At 50.5% G+C, this 25,232-nt stretch overlaps 1 protein-coding gene across 5 annotated transcripts in view; it reads right to left on the bottom strand.

The window, feature by feature from the left end:
- Positions 1-10,928: 10,928 nt before the first annotated feature.
- RPH3AL (rabphilin 3A like (without C2 domains)) overlaps positions 10,929-25,232 on the bottom strand; it is a 44,129-nt gene continuing 29,825 nt past the window's right edge. For 4 of the 5 annotated variants that reach the window (XM_066563224.1, XM_066563223.1, XM_066563226.1 and 1 more), the window contains 3 exons: positions 20,656-20,769; positions 19,274-19,456; positions 10,929-13,276 (listed from right to left, as the gene is read on the bottom strand). In XM_066563224.1, the coding sequence (XP_066419321.1) occupies positions 13,242-13,276; positions 19,274-19,456; positions 20,656-20,769 (332 nt within the window). In that variant the 3' untranslated portion in view covers positions 10,929-13,241. The remainder of the gene's footprint in view (positions 13,277-19,273; positions 19,457-20,655; positions 20,770-25,232) is intronic. The other variant, XM_066563227.1, reaches the window with a different exon arrangement.

The following is a 25,232-nucleotide window of genomic DNA, read 5'->3' as shown; positions in this document are numbered from 1 at the left end:
CCAAGACACTGAGCCCAGCACCTGTGACATTGTGCTTGGGCTGTGGGATGCAGGAACTGACACTCAAACTCCAGCCCAGGCTCTGACAACACCAAGGTTTTACTTTAAATGTTGCCCTTTGGGCAACAGGGGCACAAGCACAGGTTTAAGTACACCCAGAAAAAGCCTGTGGCACTCACCCTCCCTGTGCCACAGCCCAGATTCCTCCTCTGCAAATGGGCAAACAGAAGGGATGTTCCTGCAGCCCCCAAAACTGCAGCACACAGATTAAACACACACCCAAACCCACAGCCTGTCCTCAGGGCACACTTCAACCAATTTTCTTACAAATGCTGAGCACCAAGCGCTGCTGTTCCAGGTTTAAATCCACGAGAGCAGGGGCTGGTTCCAGCCTGATCAATTAATTTCCAAATGGAGAGCACAGCAGCAGGCTGGCACATCCCATTGCCTGCCAGGGGTTCACCCACTGGTTCTTTATTTATTTCTTTGTCAACTCAAAATCTCTCTGAGCCCCCTTGCTCTGCTGGAGAGAGCACAAAGACGCCAAATTAAAGCCTTCAACATCCCTGGGTCTCATCCTCGACCTCGGAGAGGTGGGACAGGGGGGTTTGTCAGTGTCCCCAGGGAGCTGACACAGGCAGCACCAGCCCTAACTGGAATTTTGCTTTTCCCAACCATTTTTAAGCCTGAAAGTCCCCGCAGCTGCAGGCAGGAGAAGGTGCCAGCAGACACCACCAGCTCAATCTGGCTGCAGGGGCAGGGCTGGGGAGTTCAACACTGCCAGGGGATGCCAGCACTGCTGGAAGAGACCCCTCCATCCCTCCGGGCTGGCTCAGCACTGACCCTGCCCTCAGCTCCCCTGGCTGGGAGGTATGAAACATGGTTTTTATTTTTTTTTTTTCCACTGAGCTTAGCTCCAGCATGGCTGTGTGCATGGGAAGGGGGTTAATTGAAAAGCAACACGTGCCTGGCTCCTTGGCTGGCTCGGGGCTCTGTCTCCTGGCTGATGCACAGCTCCTGGCTGCCTCCCCTCCAAGACCCCTGCCCTCCACTGCTGGGGAGGCTTGGCTGAGCCCATTGCACTCCTTACCTGGTCAAACAGCCTTTGCATTTGCTAGGTAAAGCAATAATAATAATGGTGATAACTGGGAAACTTGGCCAAAATAATCCTAAGGAGCTTATTGCAGGCTGTGCTGATGACGGCTCCCCAGCAGTGCTGATATCTCAGTGCACCCTGGCCCCCACTGCTCCTCTGCTTGGATAATATCTGAAGTTATCTGTGCTCCAACAGGCCCTGCTAGCAACCATTATTTGACCAGATTTAACCAGCAATTACTAGCTGTGAGCAAAATCACTGTGGTGGAATACAACCCACATCCTTTTCACAACACAGACACAAACAAACCCTTGCATTCAGCCAGGCAAGGGCCAAATGCCAGCAGGGAAGAGCCCTCTCCCCTCAAAACATTGCTTAAGGTTCCCAGAGACTTTATGAAACACCCAGCCAGTGGCAAAGGTGGATGGAATCTTCCTGGCCAGCATTTTGCTACCTGCAGAAGGACCTGGAAAGGAGCTGGAAAAGAGGAGGGAGGGAGGGAGGGAGGGAGGCATCAGCTCCCCCTGCATCCTCAGGATGGGCCCAGAATAGCTCTACTTTTGGTAGGGGCTGATGTTTAACGTTCAGCATATGTTGCCATTTCCATGGGAATCCCAAAATAGTTGGTGTTTTCTTTTGTAATTTCCATGCCCTGAGGTTTTTTGGAGTCCTGAGCAATGCCTGCCCTCCTGCTGGGGAGGGGACCTGCTCTGCACCCTGACACCCCCCTGCCAACACCCCAGCACCTGCCAAGCCAGCAGAGGGGACAAACAGCTGCTGTCAATCCCACTCTGTGGAGCACAGCATCAGTCCACCCAGGGTGGGTCTGCTCACAGCAGGAGCTGCAGGAAAATCCACCCCAGCAGTGCCCAGGACTGGGGTGACACCCAATCTTAGGGCACAGCACTGCCAAGGGCTCAGTCCTCAGGGGGATTATCTTGGGGATGAACCTTTTTGGAGTTTTTCCCTCGGATTTTTCTCCTGATCTGTGGGTTCCTCTGACCTCCAGAGCCTTGGCAGGGGTTTGCCACCACCAGAGCCATCCTCTCACACGGCTGGCTCTGATTGTTGTGAGATAAATGCAGACCCACTCCCTTGCAATCAAGGGAGGGGAGACTCCTGTGCAGCATCAACTCCTATTAGACTAATTTTATCTGCTCTCAGCGCCTTCCCAAGCTGGAGTCAACGTCCTCTGAGATTATCCAGCTGACTTGTCTCAGGAGTTTCACCCTGCTTTTACCTCTTCCCGACTGTCTCCCAGCTGCGGGAGGATGACAACATCCCATCCCTCCTCAAGACTTCCCAGGCAGCCAGGAGCAAAGCCTGGTGTTCATTTTGCAGCAGCAGCTGATGCTGTGGTGGCTGGGACACCAATGCTGGCCTGGAGAGCTGAGCTGGGGCTGGGCTCTGCTGCCTCCGCACCCCCAGCCCTCCCCACTCCATGAATGTCCAGGAACAGAGCTCCCATCAGCAGTTGGGGCCTGGCCCCGTTGCCATGGAAATGGATAGACTTTCTGCTCACATTTTGGTGGGGAGAGGCATTTCAGGAGTCACAGCAGCTCCCAGAGTGAGCACAGGAGGAGCCAAGTGAGGGCAGAAAGCAGCAGAGCTCCACAGAGGCACTGAGGGGAAACTGCTCCCACCCCGCGCTCCAGGAATTCAGAGCTGGACGCAAGCAGAGGGAAAAATGCCACCAATAACCAGCAGCAGAGTGAGCCCCAGAGATTCACAAAATAACATCTTGGGTTTGCAGTATTAAAGAGCAATTTGGCTGCATTAAGAGAGCTTTAGAGCTGCTCCTCTCCCACATGCGTGTCAGGCTAATGACATCCTGTCAAAAGCAATCCACCCAAACCCCCCTGTGCAATCCCTGTACCTGGCACAGCTCTGGGGCAGCTCTGTCCTGCCTGCTGCTCCTCCCAGGGCTGTCAGATGCCCTGTCCATCCCTAGATCATGAGGCTGAGCCATGAGCTGTGAGGGAATGACCCATCCTGGGTGCCAGGGCGTTTTCCTGGCCCCATCCACGAATCCCAGCATCTTGCCAACATGAAAAAAAGCCACAAAAATGGAAGAGCAAGAAGAGGAGCAGGAAGAAAGAGGAGCAGGAAGAAAGAGGAGCAGGAAGAAAGAGGAGCAGGAAGAAAGAGGAGCAGGAAGAAAGAGGAGCAGGAAGAAAGAGGAGCAGGAAGAAAGAGGAGCAGGAAGAAAGAGGAGCAGGAAGAAAGAGGAGCAAGAAGGAAGAGGAGCAAGAACAGAAGCAAGAAGGAGAAAAGACCCCAGAGATTCACAGTGGGATCAGGCTGCTGGAGAAGCAAACAACCCCAGATTCAGCCCTGAACCAGGCAGGGCTGCTCACACGGGCACCACAAAAGCAAACTCACAGCAGCACCTGCGGGTCAGCAGGGAAGGAATTGAGGCCACAGCCCAGACAAGCAGATTCCTGCCTGGAGAGCAGCATTCCTGGCAGGGCTGAGCAGCCAGGCCAGCCTGCAGGATGCTCCCAGACCCAGGGGCTATTCACTGCCTGACCTTATATCACCCCACTCAGGACAAAGCTCCTCTCCACTACAGGGAAGCCCAAGCATTTTCCAGCTCTGTGGTGATCCTGGGAAAACAAAACTTTGGAGCAAAGAAAACCCACCAGATGGAAAAACAGCAGCCAGAGGGAGAGGTGGCATTCCCCAAAACACAGAATTTAACACCATCATCGAGGGGGGCACCTCCCAGGTCATTTAGCAGCCAGAGGAGTCACTAGATGGCCCTGCTAGCCCTGTTCATCTGATCTCAGCACGGATAGCGAGAAATGCTGCCCCGGCTGCTCTGCAGGAGCTGGGAAAGCTGCTCCAGGTCTCCTCCTGAGAGGAAGGGCCTCAAGGAGAGCGTGGCACCTTGGGCAGGACATGTGGCACCTCCCAGGCAGGTGAAGGGTCCCTCCTGGCGCCACCGTGCCCTGGGTGTCCTCTGCCCTCCCCGAGAGTGGCTCCAGGTGCCAGGGATGCTGGGAAGCTCAGCACAAGGCTGCTGACAGTGATGGGTGTAAGAGCCAGGGAACCATATTAATGAGCCCCGTGCTGCTGGATAATCATGACATTAGCGTTATTGGATTAGCACATTTGCATAATTTGGGCACGAGCTGCTTACCTGCGCGGGGACATGTGTTTACATGAATTTACATCCCATTTGCATCCCAATCAAGCTGCATCCTCAGCAGCTTCCCTGGCTGACCAGTCAGGGGCCATTGGCACCTCCACCCAGGGGGCATTTCCTGCTGGCAGGGACGGTCCCAAACCACTCAGGTGCAGAAAAAACAGCAAAATTTTCCCTCCTCGAGGTGTTCCTCACACAGGTTGGACCTCGTTATGCCCCCTATCCATCCCCAGCCTCAGCACTGGGGCAGAGTGACTCCTCCAATGACCTGGGAGGTGCCCCCCTCAACGGTGATAATTTCATTTTAAAGTTTGTGTTTTGAGGAGTGCCACCTCTCCCTCTGGCTCCCATTTGGATCCCGTTTGCATAATTTGGGCACAAGCTGCTACCTGCACGGGGACATATGTTTACATGAATTTACATCCCATTTGCATCCCGATCAAGCTGCATCCTGACCAGTCAGGGGCCATTGGCCCCTCCACCCAGGGGGCATTTCCTGCTGGCAGGGTCGATCCCAAGCCACTCAGGTGCAGAAAAAACAGCAAAATTTTCCCTCCTCGAGGTGTTCCTCACACAGGTTGGACCTCATTGTACCTCTCATCCATCCCCAGCCTCAGCACTGGGGTCACCCAGGCTAAAGTTGTCCTTCCCCAGCTCCCCCAAGCTCCTGCTGCCTCCCGGGTCCCAGGATAAGGGGCAGCTGAGTCCATCCCACTCGCAGCTGTGAAAAGGGATCCACAAAACACTCCCAGCAGGCTGCAAAGCTCAGAATTTAAGAGGCCAATAAAGGGAGCCCAAAATGAACTCCTTTCTCTGTCTCTTCAAATCATGTGCTCTTTGATTCGATTACTTGATTTTATAGGAAAGAGGGAGGGAGATTCAATTATTTGGTTCTTGATTTCTTAGCGCAGCAACACGGAAACCACAGAAATTCTGCAACCACAGAAAGGCAGAAAATCCCTTCAAAGCAGCATCACAGCAACTTGGTGGCAACATCAGGTTTATGGAGCTGTAAGAAATCAGCAGCTTCCCCTCCTGGGCTCCTTAGCAGAACCTGCTCCAGCATGAAAGGGGTGCAGGAATATCTGAGCACCAAGTCCTGCAGCCCACCCACAAAATTACAGGGTGAGAGGTGGCAGCTGCCTGGCTGTGTGTCCCTGAGTGCTTCCCTAGAGCAGAGCTGCTCAGGGAGTCACCAAACACCTCCACAACCCCGGGAATTATGATTTGGGAGGGAGCAGGAGCTGCACACTCGCTCCCAGGCATCTGCAGCCCCCCAAAATCGCTGCTGCCTCTGTCCAAAGGCTGCCATAAAAACTGACAGCAGGACCAGCCCAGGGGTGTCCAAACCGTGTCCATCCAGGCTCGGGGTAACCACACAAATCTGCAAATTACAGGGATTTATCTCTGAGTGCCGGCCTGCAAGATGTGAAGAGCTAAAATCCCCAAAGTGCCTTTGGGATTAAACCTACCTGAAGCCATCAGCGGCAAGGAGAGCAGCAGGGATTCCTGCTGGGAAGGGTTTCCTGGGATGCTGGGAGCTGGAGCAGCCCTCTGTCCCCTTTCCTGGCGCACACAACGGTGCTGCCGAGTCAGTGAAAGCTCAGATGGTGCTCTCAGGGTCTGCTCGCCCAAACCGAGCCACAGCTGCTGCTTCCCCTCCCGAAGAATCTGGAAAGGAAAGGAGCATTAAGGAACTGCTCACCTGGGTGAATCCAAGCCTGGGGGATTGGGTTCAGAGCCCAGCTCCGCTCTGAGGAAGGTGAGGAAGGTGAGGAAGGCCTGGCCCCCAGCCACCACGTTTTCCAGTCCCTGCTCAGCCTCAAAGCCTGGCATTCAGCACATCTCTGCTCCAGCCACTCGGGCTGCTAAACGGGAGCGTTTTCACTCAAAACCCTCCGGGAAACTTTTATCCTTATTTTAAATGGAATGCATTGTACTTCACCCCAAAGCTGTTCCTCACAAAGCTCATGAGAAACAGAAACAAACACAGCAGAGGGGCCGGGGGGAATCTCACCTCCACAGGAGGGACATCACCCCAATTTCTAGCTGAAAAATTTCTCCTGCTTTGGAAGAAAAACAGGCTTGCAACTGTGAAAAATGCCAATCACCTGTTTTTAAATTTTTAAAAGTTTAATAGTAATAAAATGGTTGTAAAAATAGTAATACAACTAGAGTAATGATAATTTGGACAATTTGAATTAGGACGATATGAGACAATAGAAACAAAGAGTTACAGACGTCCAGGTACCTTTTGCCTCTGGGCAAAATAAGCCTGAAAAAGGACCCACATTAACAGAGGATTAACCCTTAAAAGCAACAGCCTGTTGCATATTCATACACCTCATCCATGATGCATAAATTCCATTCAAACACAGGATTCTGTCTGGGCAGTGTCAGCTTCTTCCTCTGAATCCTGAGTGAGGCAGGAAGAAGTTAGTTTCTTCTGATAATGGGGCAATAAATTCTTTTTCTCTGATAGATTCAGGTGTCCTGTAGCTGCTATCTTGCTGCTGCGAGTCCTTTCTTTAAAAAAAGTATCTTACATAGCATAGTTCTTATTTTAACTTTTTTTTTTTAATCACCTAAAACTATATTAAACACAGTACTTAAGAGAATTAGTACAGCATTACTTTCTAACACAACACATACAATATTCATTTGAATATTTGCGAAAAGCCAATCACAAAATCCATGCATTTTTCACACGGCTGATTGTGCCATCAGGTGCCAAAGGCAGCTGCTAATGCCTGGTGGCTCCGTGGTGTCACAGGAGCCCAAAACCACGGCAGCAGGAGGGGGCAGAACCCTGGAGCTCTGGGCTTTGTGGTTTTCAAAACCCTCATCCTAGGTGGAACCCTAACCCTAGGCAGTGGAATCAGCTGGGGTTAAAGCTGGTTTTGATGAAAAAGCTGTAGAGGAAGGCATCTTGTGGCAGTTTTGTGTTCCCCTTGGGATGCCTTTTGCAGCTGCAGTGTGCCTGGAGCTCTGGGATTTCTGCTTTAAAACCCCTAACCCTAGCTGGAACCCTAACCCTAACCCTAGGCAGTAAACCCAGCCTAGGGATAAGTCTATTTCCAAGTAAAATGCTGTGGAGGAAGGCCTGTTGTGGCAGTTTTGTGCTCCCCTTGGGATGCCTTTCGCAGCTGCAGTGTGCCTGGAGCTCTGGGCTTTGTGGTTTTCCAAACCCTAACCCCAGGCACTAAACCCAGCCTAGGGCTCAGGCTGCTTCCAAGGGAAAAAACTATGGAGAATTTTATGTTATCTCAAAATCCGTCAGGACTGAGACTGTGCTGCAAAAATCTGACTCCTGCAGGCTTCCCTCTGCACAGAGGTAATGCACCAGGCTGCATCTGATTTCTCCTCTCCCCTTCCAGCCCTCTCACCCTCCTTTCCCTGTCTTCGAGGAACAGATGCACCCATTCATAACCAAGCAGAAGAAAGTGTGAATTTTCCTTCCCCACTGCAGCGCAGCTTGCAAAGCAGAGGAGGGAAAATGATGTTTTGCACGAATACAGAAATTATCTGCACTGATCTTATTAAGCCTGAATGGGGAAGCGACGGGAAAAGAAAGGAGGGAAGTGAAAGGCATTGTTTGGGTGCAGCATCATTATTGTTTACCCTCTCCAAGCACTCCATCATCCTCATCCCAGCATCTCCCACGGTGACGGGTCAGGAACAGGGATCTGTGACACAGCACGACGCAGAGCCTGCCTGAGGGATGCAAACCCGGCAAGGCAGCACCTCGGGGAAAGCCTCACCTGCAATTCCCAGGCAGCTCACAAACGTTATCAGTGCTGAAAATATCCACGTGGCACCAATTAGCGCCAGAGCACTGGGATAGGCAGGGGTGGGGGAGAAGCAAAGGCTCAGGAACTCCCCAACCCACACCCCCACACAGGGATATTCTTATTTATCGCACGAATAAATCCCGTGCCAGGATGCCCAGGACACAAGAGCCAATTGCTCATGCTAAAGGCAGCACAGCAGCTCCGGCAAGTACAGAAAAGCAATCCCAAGGTGGAGATTCGAACAGAACACAGCTCACCTGCTATCGAAACTGGGAGAATTTGGCAAGTTTCCTCCTCAGCACTTAGCACATCAAGGCTGCTCAGCGATGCTAATTAAACAGGTCCCTCCCAGACACAGCCTGGGAGATTTACATCCCTCGTTTGCATTTCTCAGTTTGTTTTTCCTTCCTCCAAGGCACCATTTGAGCGGCCGCGGTGTGATTGCTTGGAGGGGCTGGATTTGGCACGGGTGCCTTTTGAAGATGAAGGGCTGTCCTGTCAGCAGCTCCAGGGCTGCTCCTCCTGCCCTGCTCTCCCCCAGTGGGGCTCAGCTGGGCACTGAGCTTTCCTTGGTCTCTGGGGCTTGGTTTCACCGGCTGGGAAATAAAGAATGCTGGAATCAGCTGCTCTGGGCGATCCAGCTGCTGTCCCAGGGGCTGGGAGTGGATCAGTCTGGGCATTCTTTTGAGGATGAGTCTCTGAAATACCCAGCAGGGTTGTTAGGACCAGCCTCAGAGGTGTGATCCCCCCACCCAGCTCCCAAATCCTGTCCCAAAACCAGAGACCAGGGCAGCTCCCACACCCCTGTTCTGCTCAGAACAGAAGTTTGCTGGAACGGAAGTTTGTATAAGTGCAAATAACAAAAAGCAGCCTCGGCGCTGTGGGAATTTGTCAGCTCCGGAATCACAGGTCAGTCACACTCAGGGCAGGAGGTGTCTCTGCCAGCAGCCCTCTCCCGATAAGGCTCTGATTAGCAGCAAGTCACCAGGCTGATAAGAGGTGGGAGGAGGTGGCAGCTGGCATCGTGTTCCTGTCTGTTCTGCCACCGAGTAAAGGCAGATCCTCATCTCCTGCCACCCCAGCACCACCTGAACCTGCTGCTGACAGAGGCAATGGTCAGGGAGGACTCTGGGGGAGGAACTCAGGATGGAAGCGTCCCACGAGGTGCTGACCCATCACCTGCCATCCCACGCCTGCTGGAAGTCTCATTATGGGAGGGAGAGCCCTGCCAAAACGCTCCCCTGAGCTGTCTGTCCATCCCAGCCGCCTGCAGAACAGGCTGGAGAGCAGTGCCCAAGGCAGAAGGAACAAAGGGATGGGAGGAAGAAAAGGGACAGGGGAGCTGGTGAGACATCAGCCCTCTCCCCTTGGAGGAAACAACCTCTGGCAGGGGAGGGGAGCAACTGCACCAAGTTCAATTTCACAAATGAATTCCAGAGGTTGTTTGCCAGTTTGTGTCACTGTCCAAGCCCTCCTGCAGACTCTCCAGACCCAGCAGTGCCCAGAACCACGTTGCCCAACGTGAAAAATGCATATTTTATGATTGGTTTTTTGCAAATATTCAAATGAATATTATATGTGTTGTGTTAGAAAGTAATGCTGTACTAATTCTCTTAAGTAGTGTGCTAAATACAGCTTTAGGTTATAACAAAATGTTAAAATAGAAACTATGCTATGTAGGATGCTTTTTTCTAAAGAAAGGGCTTGCACTGAGATAGCAGCCACAGGACACCTGAATCTTTCAGACAAAGAGAATTTTTTGCCCCATTATCAGGAGAAACAAACTTCTTCCTGCCTCACTCGGGCAGGACGACGCCATCAGGATTCAGAGGAAGAAGCTGACACTGACCAAACAGAATCCTGTGTTTGAATGGAATTTATGCATCATGGATGAGCTGTATGAATATGCAACAGGCTGTTGTTTTTAAGGGTTAATCCTCTGTTAATGTGGGTCCTTTTTCAGGCTTATTTTGCCCAGAGGCAAAAGGTACCTGGACGTCTGTAACTCTTTGTTTCTATTGTCTCATATCGTCCTAATTCAAATTGTCCAAATTATTATTACTTGTATTACTATTTTTACAACCGTTTTATTACTATTAAACTTTTAAAATTTTAAAAACAGGTGATTGGCGTTTTACACACCCAAACACCAGCCGCTCACCCCATCGCTCTGGCCACAGACGCCTCTAACAGGTGAAGCACTGCCCTCCCCTCCCAAAATAAAGTGTAAAAACCAACCAGGGGAGCTTGGCAGTGCCCAGGCAGCGTTTCTGACTCGCAGAGATCCCACAGCTGACTCTCCCATCTGCTGGCTGTTGTCATGGCAAGCAGGGAGGGGAAGCAGCAGCACCAGAGCTGCTCAGTCCTTGACACGCTCCATCCTTGGCCTGATGGCAGCTCCCCAGCACAACAATCCCAGCAGCAATTACTGAGGAGCTTTTAGAGCAGGGGAAAGCAAAAAAAAAAACAGATTAAAAAGCTATTTGAAACCTTGAGGCTGAATGCTGAGGGCACAGGAGAGCCAGGGCTGTGTGAGCTCAGCACACAATGGGGAGACACAGAGGCACTTCTTGGTGTCCCTGCTTGTCACAGAGCCTCGGGAGGCTGTGGGGACAGCACTTGGCAAAAGGACAATTGCTGCTGCTTTGTGAGTCTCGGTTGCAGTGTGGAAAAGCTTCAGGGAAGGGCTGAGGAGCTGATCTGTGTCCCTGCCAGCCCCAGCACCAGGCACAGAGGAGGGGACAAGACAAAAGGTGACTTTCAAGTGCAGGATTCAATTAAAGTCCAGCCACACCAATCACAATTCCACTGGCTGGGTTATTGTCTTACCTCGCTGGAGGATTTGGAGAGTATCTACAAAAAAACTTCTTTACTGTTTCAGGAATGGCAAGGAGCTGTTACTGAGCAAAAGCTTTATTGTTTCCAGTAGTAAAACACCACATAAAAGTTGTGAGGGATGGAGGTGAGAACAAGAAAATAATAAACACAAATGACCAGAGCAGACTAAGCACATTCACTGAGCTCTTCCTGCCCACATTGAGCTGGCTCAAAAGACAGGTACAGGTTTAGGGTAATATTCCAACAAAAGCCACAAAACACAACCAAGAGAATCACCACAAAGGGAAAAGTGGTCTTCAAAATAAAATAATGCACAGAGCTGCAGATGTTCCTCTATCACATTCAGTTGTGCCTGGATCACATTGTCCAGGACCAGATCCTTCCCTCAATCCAAGAGGAGTCTTTCCACAGCTGATTGAACAGTTCTGGTTTGAACTCAGGTGGAATTACCCCATGGAGTTAAAATACACAGGTAAGAAAGAAAAGTTTCCGGCCTCACTAGCACCAGAGCAACGTCAAATTTATCTCTGAGGGTGTTTTATAAAAGCTGGCCTCAGTTAAAAACCAAGCTGATGCCTCACAGTGGCACAGCAAGGACTCCCAGGCTCCTGTGCAGAGCTGGCAGCCCATGGGGTGGGAAATGAGGGTGGGAATGGGGACACCAGAGACCTGCCTGCACTGCCCTGGAGAGAAGCACAAGGGACACAAGGAGAGTTAGAAATGACACTCAAGATTTTAAAAGCTCTTTCCAACTCAGTGTAGAGCTGGTGATGAGAAAGGAACAGGTTTAAGGAAAACAGAGTCAATTCCTAAAAGTCTTTTCCCTTCTCCTTGTGCTGTAGAATTAACTTTGCCTGGCAGGCCAGGCTGAGGCACTGCACTAATGAGCAAGGCAAGAATCACTTGGGTTGTCAAAAGCTTCAAGGCAAAACAGAACTCTTTTTGGTGCCTACACACACTGGAAATTGAAGACCCTACAGCCCTGAAACCACACCAGTATTTCAGCTGACAGCTGGAGTTCCTTTTTCAGCTACAGCTGATGGTTTTGGCATTCCCCATTCCACAGATGCAGTTAATGGCCAGGTTAACAGCAGACCATGCCATAAAACATCTCTCAGTGGAGAACAACCTCATCCTCTGCTCTCTCCAGCACTGCTGGTGTGCCCCTCACACTCAGTGATTTCTTTTTCTGCCATCTCAGGGAGCCCAAAGGTTTTGTTTCCATTTGTAAAAGGGCGGGAGGAGCAGATCACAGAGGGAAAGGTGGGAAGCATTTCACCAGCAAGCTGCCACAGCACATGACCTGGGGAGCAGTGAGGGAATGGCCTCTGTTGGGCCTGGCTCATCTGGAAAGCAAGCCAGGGATTGATTTCCCATCTCCTGCCAGAGTGTTCCAGCACCCAATCTCATTTATCTTCATCCTGCAGCCATTTGTAAGAACACACACTACATGCACACAAAGTGCCCAGAGCAAAGGGAAACAGAACAAAAGAGAAATAACCAGGGGAAAGGCTGACATTAATGGGCACAAATTGCCTTTAACTCTGTGATTTCAGAGGGAACTTTTTGGAATCCTTTGTTTCTTCATAATAGACAGGTCGGGTCCAAAGCATTTAATAAAATCCACAGACTCCCAGAGTGGGTTTTGTTCAGGCCTTCAAAGATCTAATTGCTCCAGAGATGTGAGGTAATTTGATTTTTCTCATCTGTCAGGCCTTAGAGGGAAATTGTCCATTCTGGAGGATAAGCAGGACCAGGGCATGCAGTTTTCAAGAGCCTGACTCATGATGACACCACCAGAGTCAGCCAGATGCTCAAGACTTCCAGGAAAAAGGCAAAAGAAGGTGTGCACGTGGGAGGGGAATCTGCAGAGCTTTACAGGATAAAGTCATTTGAAAGCTTTTATCCCATTTGGGCACTCACAGGCAGCCAGCTGGGCTGGGGTTTGGGGGTGTGCTCCCCCCAGGAGCTGCAGCAGACACATCTCCCCTGACCCCCACCCTCCCATGAGCACAAGGGGAGTGAAAAAATCCCAGCAAAACCCTCGGAGTGCTCCTTTACCCTCAGCAGAGAGGGAGGGAATGGGAGCGCAGCTTCACCAGGTTCATCAGGGGCTTCTGGTTCCTGCTGCTCCCTCCAAACTCACTCCAAGCAGAACAACCGACAGCAAACACAGGGATGGGAGCAAATCCCAGCCCCAGGCTCTTTGCTGGGGCTCTCAGGGTCAGGCAGGGCTGTCCCAGCTGCCACTGCCTGTGGAGCAGCATCACAGAGTCACCACTGGCAGCAGCTCCTGTCTGGGGTGGGATCTGAGGAATGGCAGTGCTGGATCCAGGAAAAGGCAGCTCCATCTTCACCCCCCTCAGGATCAGGGCCGCGTTCTGGTGTGGGCTCCTCGTTTGCCTTCAGAAAAAAAAAAGAAAAAAAAGAATAAAAGTTTTGTTTGGAAAGCAGCGAAGGGGAGAGGCTCCACAAAGTTATTTCACGTTGCTTTTGTGTGCTCAGTGCCATTTTGAGAGCTCCCTAAAAATAATAAAGAGAACATCTATGCATCATTAGTCCAGCAGTCAGAGCCCATTAGACTCGATTAAAGGAAGAAAAGCCAGGGGAGGGAAATGTGGAAAGGAGGAGAAATGAGGAGTTGTGCTGCTAGAAGTGGCCCTTCAGTACATGTTCCCAGGTCAGAGAGGAACCAAGGCTCCGCTCTGAGGGGTGGCTGGGCAGATCTGCCATGAGACCTTCCTGCTCTGGGCCACGGACAGGAGCCACAGCACAGGGACAGCCCCAGAGCTGGGGATGGGCACAGGACAGCCCTGCTCGACGCCAGATTTGGGCTCCTGTTGACTGAACAAACCTGAGCTGATCCCTTCAGTGCCCTGGCCAAGCTCAGGCTCTGCTGGGACACCCTGCTGCTCCTCCTGGAGAAAGGACAGGGGAACCACAGCACTCAGTGCCAATTGTTCAAGGCAAGAGGAGTCCCAAAGCAAATTCCTCCCAGCAGCTGCTGCCTGACATCCCTGCTGAAAGATAACCACAGAACCTCTCCCTGTGTTTACAAAGACTCCAAAATCCACTTTTCACTTCTATCTGGCTGACTTCCCCTGCTCTTCCCTTCCTGCTTTGTTTGCAAAGCTGCCATCAACTCCTGCCCTCGGCGCTTTGTGCAAAATGCTGAATGGGAAGTTGGAGTGAATGTATTGCAGAGGGCAGAGAATGAGTCTGAGGGGGTGGGGACAGGAGGCCAGACAGGCTGTTTGATCAAAGACCAAAGCACAGACCTCTGCAGTGGGAAAGGAGGCACAAAAACAGGAGTTTCATCCTCAGCAGCAGACTTGTTTCCTGATAGATTGAGTGAAAGAGCTGAGAGAATGAATCTTTGTCATCCCTCTATTTTGAAGGAAGAAGCCTTCAATTTAAAACTCCATAAAGAATTACAGGAGTAGTGAAAGCAATTTATTTTTTAGTTACTTGAGCCTTTATTCGCTTAACTCCGAGGCGGGCTTGAAAGAGCAGGAAATGTTTTGCTTCTTCCACTCGAGGATGAAAATATTTTAATTCCCTCAAACATGGAAAGGGGCACAGGCTTCTCCTGAGGTTCATATTTACAAATGCATTGTATCTGGAATGCAAACTTGAATCATTTCCTAATGCTGCCACTACCCAGAGCTATGTTTTATTTATAAGTACAGCAGGACCACTCGGTGCTCTGCGGATCTGAGGAGGCAGAGACAGCTCAAAGCTCCTCAGCCATGAAGGCACAATTCAATTTTTTCACTTTGGGGAAGACAGACAACTTATCCTCCTCCTTGGCAGCAGGAAAACTCAATCCCAGGGAGCTCTGAGCAAAACAGCAGTGCCCAAAATGTGATGAGTGAGGCAGCCAGTGAAGGGAGCAGAGGCTTGGATGGGTGTGGGTGAGGGTCTTTCCTTCATATCTGATCCCCCTGTCCTTCCCAAATTGTGCCCTAAATGCAGGCAGAGGGAGGAGGAGCAGGGATTTCCCACCTCTTCCAGCCTGCTGCAAATCCAGCCCTGGAAATCCACACAAACAAGGAACAAGCCTGAAAACATTTCAGCAACTTTCTCACCAGGCACAAGAAAACAAAAGTCAACTCCCCAAAGACTGCCATGAAGCAAGTAATTAAAGAAATTACTACCTCATTTGGAGCCTAATTACTGTTAGGACAGTTTTTTTTCCCTTCCTACATGGAATGGAGTAGTCAGACCCACTGAAGCAAAATGCTACCTCCTCATGGTCCCTGAGGGAGCAAAGCAGACATCTGAGAAGAAGAATGGAAGTGAAAATAGAAGTTAATGCTTTAACTTCAAAGATGCCCAGAGAATTTCCTGCCACAACAATAATGCTGGATGGCTCTGCCTGGCTCATGTATTAACAGCTTGAATATTTATGAGCAAAAGTGGATGCCTAGCCCAGCCAGGGAGGCATTGAGCCCACAGGGAGACACCACCTCATTTCTAAATCCAGTCAATTCCTGAAAGACAGGGCATAAATCTCCCCAAATTAAGAGAGCTGGGAGCAGCACTCCCTGTCCATCTCCCTCAGCTCTGCTCAGCCTCTCCCAGCACAAAGGAGGCACCCAGGAGACGCAGGGGAAGGGCTCAGGCTGGACCTGGTGACATCTGGGGATCTTTGCAGCAGGTCTCACCCCGTGCCTGCACACCAGAGCATTTCTGACCCTCAGCAGGCAGTGCCACCCTTGTCTCAGCTCTGTTTAACGCCGCTCTGTTGAAGTGCCAGCTGCTGCACCACTCTTTAAGTATTAATGATTTAGACAACACATTGGCAAGCAGGCAGAGATGGGGAGGCTGTGGTTTGCACTCACTCATTAAGAGCTTCTCTCCTGGCTGCCTCTCAGAGCTGATTCCAGCAGGAATCAGAGCTTCTGCAGCCCCACAGCCCATGCCAGGCTGGTTCCCCACTCCCCAGCAGCCAGCTGCTCATGGAACAGCCAGCAGGATTCACCATTTCTGGGGCAGATTCCTCAGAAGATGCTGAGAACCCCATCAGCTGGCACCCATCAGTGCAGAACTTGCTGCTGATCTGAGGGGAGATGACTTTGGTTTCATTTACCCCCTGCAGCAGGCCCAAGCTTGGATTTCTTATCTCCATTAAAAGCTCTCCCTGGGCTAATGAAAACCACTGTAAGATACTGATCATTTCTTTGTTTCATTCTGTTTCATATTCCCCTTCCTTAATAAAAACATCATAATCAACACAAGTGAGGATTTTGCTCTTTTTTAAGGCATCTCTCAGCATCAGCTGTGCAGCCAGAGCAAGGTGAGTCACCTGCCCTAGCTGGGAGCAAGAGGGAAAAAGGAAGACTGTTCTTCTTCCATATGTGCAAATTTAATTTTCTTTAGGATAAAACCTGCTTCAGGACAATGAGTGTGTGACCTTCCTCTTGAAAGCTATCAGGTCAGAGCAGGCACCTCCAGGAACTGCAGCTTCAGAAGCAGAGGGAGCAGCAGCCCCTCCGAAAACAGGGCTTTTGAAAGGCTTTGAGAGCAGGTGGTAAAAAAATTTAAAAAAAAATAATAAAACTGGCAGCCTCTCAACTCACCACTCTTCTGAAACTTTGGCACATGGGCTGAGGTTGCCTCAATCCCAATGCAGCTCTGACAATGAGTCATTTTATGACAAACTCCAGGCTTCATTATCAGCCCCAGCAAAGCCCAGGCAGGGCTGGAGCAGTGCACTGGAAACCTCCAACGTCTCCTTAAGAGCTCCTTGTCCTCCCCTGGCCAAAACCCTGTTGCTGGCTTGGTCTTCAGGCTGAAAGAGCCCAGGACAGTGAGAGCAGCTGCTTTTGCAGCATCTGTCCCCCGTTCCCTGCTCTGGAGGTGGCCTGGGATCTCAGGATGCTCCGCAAAGCCGCACTTGAGAGCGGAGTTAGAGCAGAGGTGAGAAAAGAAGTGCAAAGAAAGAACAACACCTGAGGTGATAATATGGAGCAAAAATTGCTCCTGACAGGGCGTTCTAAAGGTGCAGAAAATCAGCTTTTAACAGCCCCATCCTGCAGCTGAGGATCAGCAGCTGAAATGAGGAAAGATCTTTGCCCCTTGCTCTGCTCTTAGGGCAGGGCAGAGCTCAGGGAAGGGAAAGGGCAGGGAGAGGCTGGGAACCCTGAAATCCACCACTCTTTAAAGATCTCAACAGCAGGAGCAGCCTCTGTTAGCTGGCAAAGAGAGGCACCCATAGTGCTGATTTCTTGCCTCCCTGCCTGGATTTGGGGGGGCCACAGAGCCCCTGTACCTGAGCTCTGCTCTGAACAAAGCAGCCCCTTCTGCAGGAGCACTGAGAAATAAATGACCCCAGACATAACAAAGATCTTTACAGAAACTCCCTAGGCAGCCAACCTGGCTTAACCTTTTCCTTAGCAGGATCCTCTCTACATCTCAGGGCCAGCTTTAACTGGGCTCAGGAGGTTGCTGCAGTTTTCCTTTTTTAAATATCAGCCCATGCTGCCTGTCACTTCAGCTCTCCCCCATCTTCACAGGGAGATCCCTCTGGAAAGATCTGACCCCTTGTGCCAAGCTTTGCATATGGAGTTTTTAGCAGGAAAATGGGGGGGTTTTCTTTCTTTTTTTTTTTTTTTTTTGCCTCTGAAATAGAGTTTGCACTGTCATGGCCAGGCAGCAGTTGGCTCAAAGAGCAGGCAGAGAAGCTACAGAACACTGAGTACAAACACATTGTCCAGGCGTGGATCCATCTATCCACCAGAGGCAGCACCCAAAGGGTCACCTGCTGTCCACCAACACCCATTCCAACCCCAAGGACAACCTGCAGCTCCCCTCCACAGGCAGCAGGAATCCACCCTCTCTAATCCTGCACAACAGGAGCTTAAAATAAACCCCCCAGGGCAGGCTCTAATCCAGGGGGAGTAAGGACAGAGCAGAAGAATCACTTGTTTGGTTTGTCTGGTGAAAAACTAAAGGAAAACTGCCAGTGCCTGGAAGCTGGGGAGGGAGGGAAGAGCAGAGGAACAATTTTGTGCTGCCTGTTTCTAGCAGGAAGAGAAGGGAGGGAGGGGGACCACGGCTCCCTGGTGCACTGAAGGATGAACCTCCTCTCTCTAATCCAATTTATGCCTCAACATGGCCAGCACCAAGCAAGGCTCAGGAAGAACAGCAGAGGCAGTTCAGAGGGCAGGAATGCTGAGGAGGGAGCGGGGCTGGATGATAACTTGAGGGGTTAGTGACTAAATTAGTGGGAACTGCAGAGAGAACACATTTGCATCTCTTTCAGCTGCTTCAGGTGTGATAGCAGCCTCTGCTTTCCCAGTCACTTAATTGTTCTGAGGTTTTTTGAGGGGGAAAAAGTGTCTTTCTTCTGCACTGCAGAGTTCTGGGAAGAGCCATGCTTGGCTTTAAGAGCAACTTCACTCCAGGAAAAATGTTACTCGGTCTCATAAAGCTGCTGGACTTTGCTTTGCTTCAGGAGAAGCTCAATCTGTTCTGCTGGCTCTGCAGGACACAGAGGAGCTCTGCAGGGCCACAGCCCCAGGCTCTGAGTGCTCCTGGCCGTGGGTGTAGGCAGCTCCCACCCCAGACCATTACTCATGTTGCAGAAAAGCTTTTGCATTCAGGGAAGAAAGTGTGACACTGTGACAGCATCTGCTAATACGAAAAGAAAAGAAGCAGAGTGGCACAATGCCAGTGCCCCCATGAAAATACACTCTCCCTGGTGTCTGCTGTGAGATGTGACCAGGAATAGAGCAAAACAGGCTCCCACTTAGAAATAAAGAAGAGAAAACTTCATTAACTTACAACTATATGTAAAAACAAACACACAGAAAGAATGAAAACCTTCCAAAAATGTTTCCTCCTCCCCCCAGCAGATTTCCAATACATCCATCCCTCAGATCACCAACTCTCAGTCCATCACCACCCTTTAGATAATCAATTCTCCGTTCATCAAGGGGTGAGGAGTACCTCTTGTGCCATAGGCTTCCCCTGGAAACACGGTTGAGACCTCTTGACCACAGCATCCCAAAAACCTCACTTCCTCTCAAACCACGACACAGAGAAAAGTGATCCTAGGGCCACAGCTTTGTGTGCCTCTGGCAATTCAAATTGTCCAAATTATTATTACTCTAATTGTACAACTATTTTTACAACCGTTTTATTACTATTAAACTTTTAAAATTTTAAAAACAAGTGATTGGCATTTTTCACACCCAAACACCAGCTGGTCACCCATCCGCTCCAGCCACAGACGGCTCTGACAGAGGAAGCACTGCCCTCCCTTCCCCTCCCAAAATAAAGTGTAAAAGCACACAAAGCCCTTGGAAAAGCACACAAAGCCCTTGGGAAAGCTGTGCTTTCAGGGGGTTCAGCCCCAAGAAGCAGGGGTGTGCCCAGAGAGGGGGTGCAGCTTACCAGGGCTGCTGGTGCCGGCGTCGCCGTGGCGCCTGTCCAAGGCTTGGTCACCCTGGCCGCTCTCCGTGGGGCTGAGCTCGGCCCCCTGCTCACTGCCCAGGCTGCTGTGGCTGCCCCACAGCTGGGGACACTGCGGGGGCTCCAGGGCTCCGCTCCTGGCCTGGCTGGGTCCACTGGTGGGTGCTGTAGGGACAGGACAGAGACGAGCTGAGGGTGTGGAAGGGGGTGGTGTTGTATTTAGGGGAAGGAATGATGAATCTGGCTCCGTGTTTTCGGAAGGCCGATTTATTGTTTTATGATACTATGTTATATTAAAGAATACTTTACTAAACTATACTAAAGAATACAGAAAGGATGCTTACAGAAAGCTAAAAAAGATAATAATGAAAACTCGTGACTCTCTCCAGAGCCCCGACACAGCTTGGCACTGATTGGCCAATAAGTCAAAACAACTCACAGCAGAAAGCAATGAAACAATCTTCAAACACATTCCAAAGGAGCAAAACACAGAAGAAGCAAATCAGATAATTATTGTTTTCCTTTTTCTCTGAGGCTTCTCAGCTTCCCAGGAGAAAAATCCTGAGCGAAGGGATTTTTCCAGAAAATGTGAATGCAGAATTTTCCAGACAATGTGAATTCAGAATCCACAGGATGTGGATACTGAACTGGGTTCTACGGGAGCAGGAACATCCCAGCTCCAGCCAGGAGCCCTCAGGAGCAGGGTCAGCCCCAGTTCTTGTGCTCTGCTCCCAGGAAACACCAGTGATTCCAGGAGTGAGGAGCTGGCCAGGGACGTGGTGCCAGGAGCTGCCACATTCACATTTTCTGAAAAATCCCTTTGCCCAGGATTTTTCTCCTGGGAAGCTGAGAAGCCTCTGAGAAAAGGGAAAACAATAATTATCTGATTTGCTTCTCCCGTGTTTTGCTCCTTTGGAATGTGTTTGGAGATTGTTTACCCACAGGAGATTGTTTCATTGCTTTCTGCTGTGAGTTGTTTTCACTCATTGGCCAATCAGTGCCAAGCTGTGTTGGGACTCTGGAAAGAGTTTTCATTCTTATCTTTTTAGCTTTCTGTAAGCATCCTTTCTGTGTTCTTTAGTACAGTTTAGTAAAGCATTCTTTAATATAATATAGTATCATTAAATAATAAATCAGCCTTCTGATAACATGGAGTCAGGTTCATCATTCTTCCCTGCCACGAGGGTCCCCACAAATACAATAAGGAGCAGCTCCCAGCTCCTGGAATGCTGCAGGCCATGGAAGGAGCCAGGGAGAAATCCCAGGGAGAAAGGCTCACACCCTCACCCAGCACACCCAAGAGCCAAACACTGAATCACTTCACACCTCCCACCCTCCAGCCACAGGGAAGAGCAGCTCCTCACCCATTCCTGCTTGGAGCTTTCTCCCTTGAGAGCCTTTTGATCCCACAGGGCCAGGTTTGTCATCCAGGCTGGAGGAACTGAGCTCCGAGTCGCTCTCACTGTCACTGGAAACCACTGCAGGAGAGATCAGGGGGAGGAGAGGAGACAGACACTCAGCCACAACATCCACAACACTCCCCAAAGAGCTGCCAGACGGATCCAAAGGGAACAGGAACAAACTCTGACTCCCTGCTCACATTCTCCCTCCCCAGAGGAGACCCTTCCTGCTGCTCCTTCCTCCATGAATCCTCTGGAAATGCTGGAAATCACCACAGCACGAGGTGGTTTCACTCCTTGCAGATGATTTAGAACTCTAGAAGGTCCAGACACCACCAGTGCTTCTCTCCTAAAGCTGGCTGGGACCACGGGGGTGTGGTGCTTGTGGGGTCCCCAGGATGAGGTGAGAGATGAGAATTTGGCTCCATGTTATCAGAGGGCTGATTATTATATGATATGATATTTTACATTACTTATATTATATTACATTATATTATACTATATTTTACATTATTTACATTATATTACATTATATTGCTATACTAAAACTATACTAAAGAAAGAGAAAGGACACATCAAAAGGCTTTAACAAGAATGAATAATAAAAACCTGTGACTCCTCAGAGCCTCGACACAGCTGGACCATGACTGGTCACTAAATTAAAACAATTCCCATGGAACCAAATCAAACAATCACCTGTTGGCAAACAACGTCCAAGCCCCATTTCCAAAGCAGCAAACACAGGAGCAGCAATCAGAAAATTATTGTTTTCATTCCTCTCTGAGGCTTCTCAGCTTCCCAGGAGAAAATCCTGGGCAAAGAGGATTTTTCAGAAAATGTGCTGGTGACACGGGGGTGCTCCTGTGCCGCTCTCTGCTGCCACTGACCCACCCCAGCAAGCCCCCTCCTCCTGATATTTGCTGCCTCCCACCCAAAGTGGCTCCCTGAGGGATGGTACAGGGCTGGCTCCTGCTCAGCTGCCCCTGCTCCGCCCCTGGCTGATGAGGGGAGAGGGGTTGTTCCCCTCCAAGCTGCATTTCAAGTGTGGCAGGGTCTAAGAGGAAAACACCAGATAAATCCTGAGCACATCCAACCATCCCCATCAGCAAATTCTGTTGCTCCAGCATCCCCAAAGCTCCAAAGGGTCACTCCTTTTCCTCAAGGAAACTCTTCTCCTGTTTCAAAGCTGCTTTTTTTTCTCCTCTGTGTTTTTCTTCCCCCTGAATCCTGGCTCTCTTCCTGCTGCTTTCCACTCCCCATATTTTCCAAAAGAGCTGGAGGAGCCTCATTTTGCCAGACCCAGCTTCCCAAAACTGGCAGGTTCTTCCCACTTTTCCATGCAATTATGCAAACACCTCTCCTGCTTACACTGGTGTAAAAGATAACTCGACTGCCAGCTGCTCTGGGTAAAATTAAAATAATGTTTTTTCCCAATTCCTGGGTTTTTGTGGTGGTTTGATCTCAGAACAGAAATGGTGGGGCTGAGGAGGAAAGTAATGGGAAAAAAAATCTGGGTTTTGTTTGAGGGATTGCACTTCTCCATCTGAGCAGGCAGATACCAGCTCTCCTGGCAGCCACTTCAAACAGCAGGTCACAACTCCTGGTGAAAAGTACAAAATCAGCCCACGAGGGATGTAAAGTAGGTAACACTGCAAACTGCAGCCTCTCCTGAGGGAAAAGGAAGCCCCAAGGATGTTTTTTAGACCCACCAGGCCATCTCCAGAAGCTCACACTGCAGTGAGAAGCGATTTTCTCTGTGGGGATGTGGGTGCAGGGGAACAAGGTGACACCCCTGGGGTAACACAGAGCTGTCAGCTCATCCCTCTGTGTCAGCCCAAACCCCCCAGCACTCCCCAGGGCAGCAGGATGGGAATCGCTCCCCTTGCACAGAGCAGGAGCTGTCAAATATTCCTGCCAAGCACCTCTGCAGGCACTGCTGTATTCAAAGATCTGTGCTACACAAAATATTTAATTTAAAATAAAGAGGAAGGAATACCTAAAGTAATGCTAACATCTCTGAGGATATTAGAGTTGGCAGCCAGTGTTATTGCAAAGCATTATTGAAGTTGCCCTGGCAGGCAGCTCCTCACACACACCCTGCACAGCCTTTCCCTGCAGGGAAAAAGGCTCTTTTAAAAGCTGGGGGGCTGCAATGCTGGCTAAGAGTCCTCAAAGCAAAGGTTTGTCTAAAAAATATCTTCATTACTACCTGGGAACTTCAGGAAAAACATCTTCAGAACTCCCTGGGAGAGGTGGGGAGCTTTATATAAACACTGCTAAAAACAATCCATACATACCAGAGTGGGCTTTTTTTTTTCCTATATAATCCAAATCTCAGCTGCAAGACTCATTCTGACCATCTTATTGCTCAATTCTCTCAGAAAATGAAGTCCCGTTCCACTTGGTCATCATCTTTTTTTTTTTTTTTTTTTTTTTTTCTTTCTTTTTTTGCTCTCCTGGATTCATAAAATCCATTTCCTCAGCACAGCTCCTTCCTCCATGAATCCTCTGGAAATGCTGGGAGCCAGGATTTATTTGGAGAAGGCCCCAGTGAATCAGTGGAGGTGACTTTAGCTGCCTGTCCCTGCTGCCATTCAGCAGCTCAGAGAGAACCAGCACAAGAGGAAGAAGAAAATATTAATGACTGGGAGGCACTCTCACCACAGGACCAGCCCTGTCTGCTCTCATTTCCTCTGCTGCCAATAAGATTGTCTTTTACTCACTGCACCAAAGTCTCCCTTTCAGGTAATCCTTCATCCAAACCTTCTGCTGGCACTTTCCAGAGCCCAGAAGTATTAAATCTGGTGTTCCAGCAGTTGCTGATATATCAATGGGAGTTGTTGGACAGCTGTTCTTTCAGAGGATGGAACAGATTTATCCCTATCTCCAGCTGACTGGGGGAAAAAAAAAAAAGCTCATAAAATAAAATCTGCTGAGATAAAACTTGCTAGAAAAGCAATATTTCCACAGGGAATGGGTCACTCAGTGAGAGCCTGGAGCCCTGCAGCTGCTGGCAGAGCCCAGCTCCCTCCACACGTGCCTCAATCCCCAAGCCAGGGGCACACAGGGGATGGTGAAGGACAATTCTGGCTGTTCCTATTCCCAGAGGCAAATCAGGATGTGAGGAGGCTGTGCTGAGGCCAAGGGGAAGGAGCACTTGGCTGGGGCTGGGAGCTGGTGTTAAATGTGTGTTTTTAAAGCCATCCCAGCTCCCTGGTGCTGCCAGCTCAGGGCAGGCCCAGCCTGGCACACACACACACAGAGCCCTTGGCATCTCCTGCAGCTGCCAAAAACAGCAACAGCACGTGGGAATCACAGCCCCGGGGTGAGCACAGCCCCTGCAGCACCCAGAATTTTGGCAAGCACAGGGAGCAGGGAGGGTCACAGCTCCTGGTCAGTGCAGGTGGGGGAGTGAGAGAAAATGAGGATTTTTACTGCCCAGGGTCCCACAGCCAGATCACACCCCAAGAAGGAAAAGGTGACTGGAGCCAGCCCTTGTCCCTTTCAGGAGCAGCACAAGTTGCAGTTTTGCCAGTGCAAAGTTGGCAGGTTGGGTGACCTGCAGCCACCCCCCAGCACATCCCTTTCTGCTCCATCCCCCTGCATCCCCCTGCATCCCCCTGCCCAGCGCTGCTCCCCTGCCTCTGGCACATCCCACTGCTTGGCAACAGGGATGGAACAGGAAAACCCCCCAGGGACCAGCAGGGCAGGCAGCCCTCCTGCCAAACAGTGCAGCAGCTCGGGGATCACACTTCTGTTTGCTTTCCAGCTTTTTCCTGCACAACTCAGAGCCTGGATCAGGAAAGCCCTTGCTGCTCTTGCTCCCTCCCCCTGACCCAGCTGAGAATCCCACCCACATTCCAGCACACGGAGCAGAGCTGCTGCCCAGCAAAAGAAGTATTGCTGCCGTTCTCCTCCTGACAATACATTTGTGCCTTAATTAATAGCAGGGTTCCCATGGCAACTGCTTGTTTACAACAGGAAAACTAAAGGCACCAGCAAATCCCAGTGGCAGCAAGCACGGGAGAAATACTGGGTGTGCAAAAATAAAACTTCTGCCTTCCACCCTCCTGCAGTGGGAGCAAATTCCCAGGTTCTGACACTGATCCCTCCCTTTTGAGGGGGAAAAAGGGACATTTGAGGTTTGTCCCATCTCTGCTGCATGGCGGCTCCTGGCATGGAGGGTGTGGCAGGACTGGGCTGGCCCCACCTGACCTGAATCCCTGAAGAGCTCAGAGCTGGCTCCCCTTCAGCACCTCAGGGATGAGCAGAGGGGCTGGACAGGGCTGGCCAAGATGATGGAAAGCCCAGGGAGAGCAGCCTGTCAGAGGCAGGAGTGTTAAATGCCAGAGCTCATTCCCAGGAACATCCGGCCAAGCAAGCTGCAGGGCTGTGCTCCCAGCTGCAAGGACGTGTCTGGGGGAGCCTGCACCAGGTGTGAGCTGACAAATGCTATCAGCCAGGCACAGGGAACCAGCCCAGGCCAGCTCCAGCTGCAGGTTCACCCTGGCAATATCATGGATCCACATCTCCACGGGGGA

Source organism: Molothrus aeneus, chromosome 20 (assembly GCF_037042795.1).
Source record: "Molothrus aeneus isolate 106 chromosome 20, BPBGC_Maene_1.0, whole genome shotgun sequence".
In the NCBI taxonomy this organism is placed as follows: domain Eukaryota; kingdom Metazoa; phylum Chordata; class Aves; order Passeriformes; family Icteridae; genus Molothrus; species Molothrus aeneus.
The sequence above is the reverse complement of the archived record's forward strand: the minus strand, read 5'-3'. Positions and strand labels throughout refer to the sequence as shown.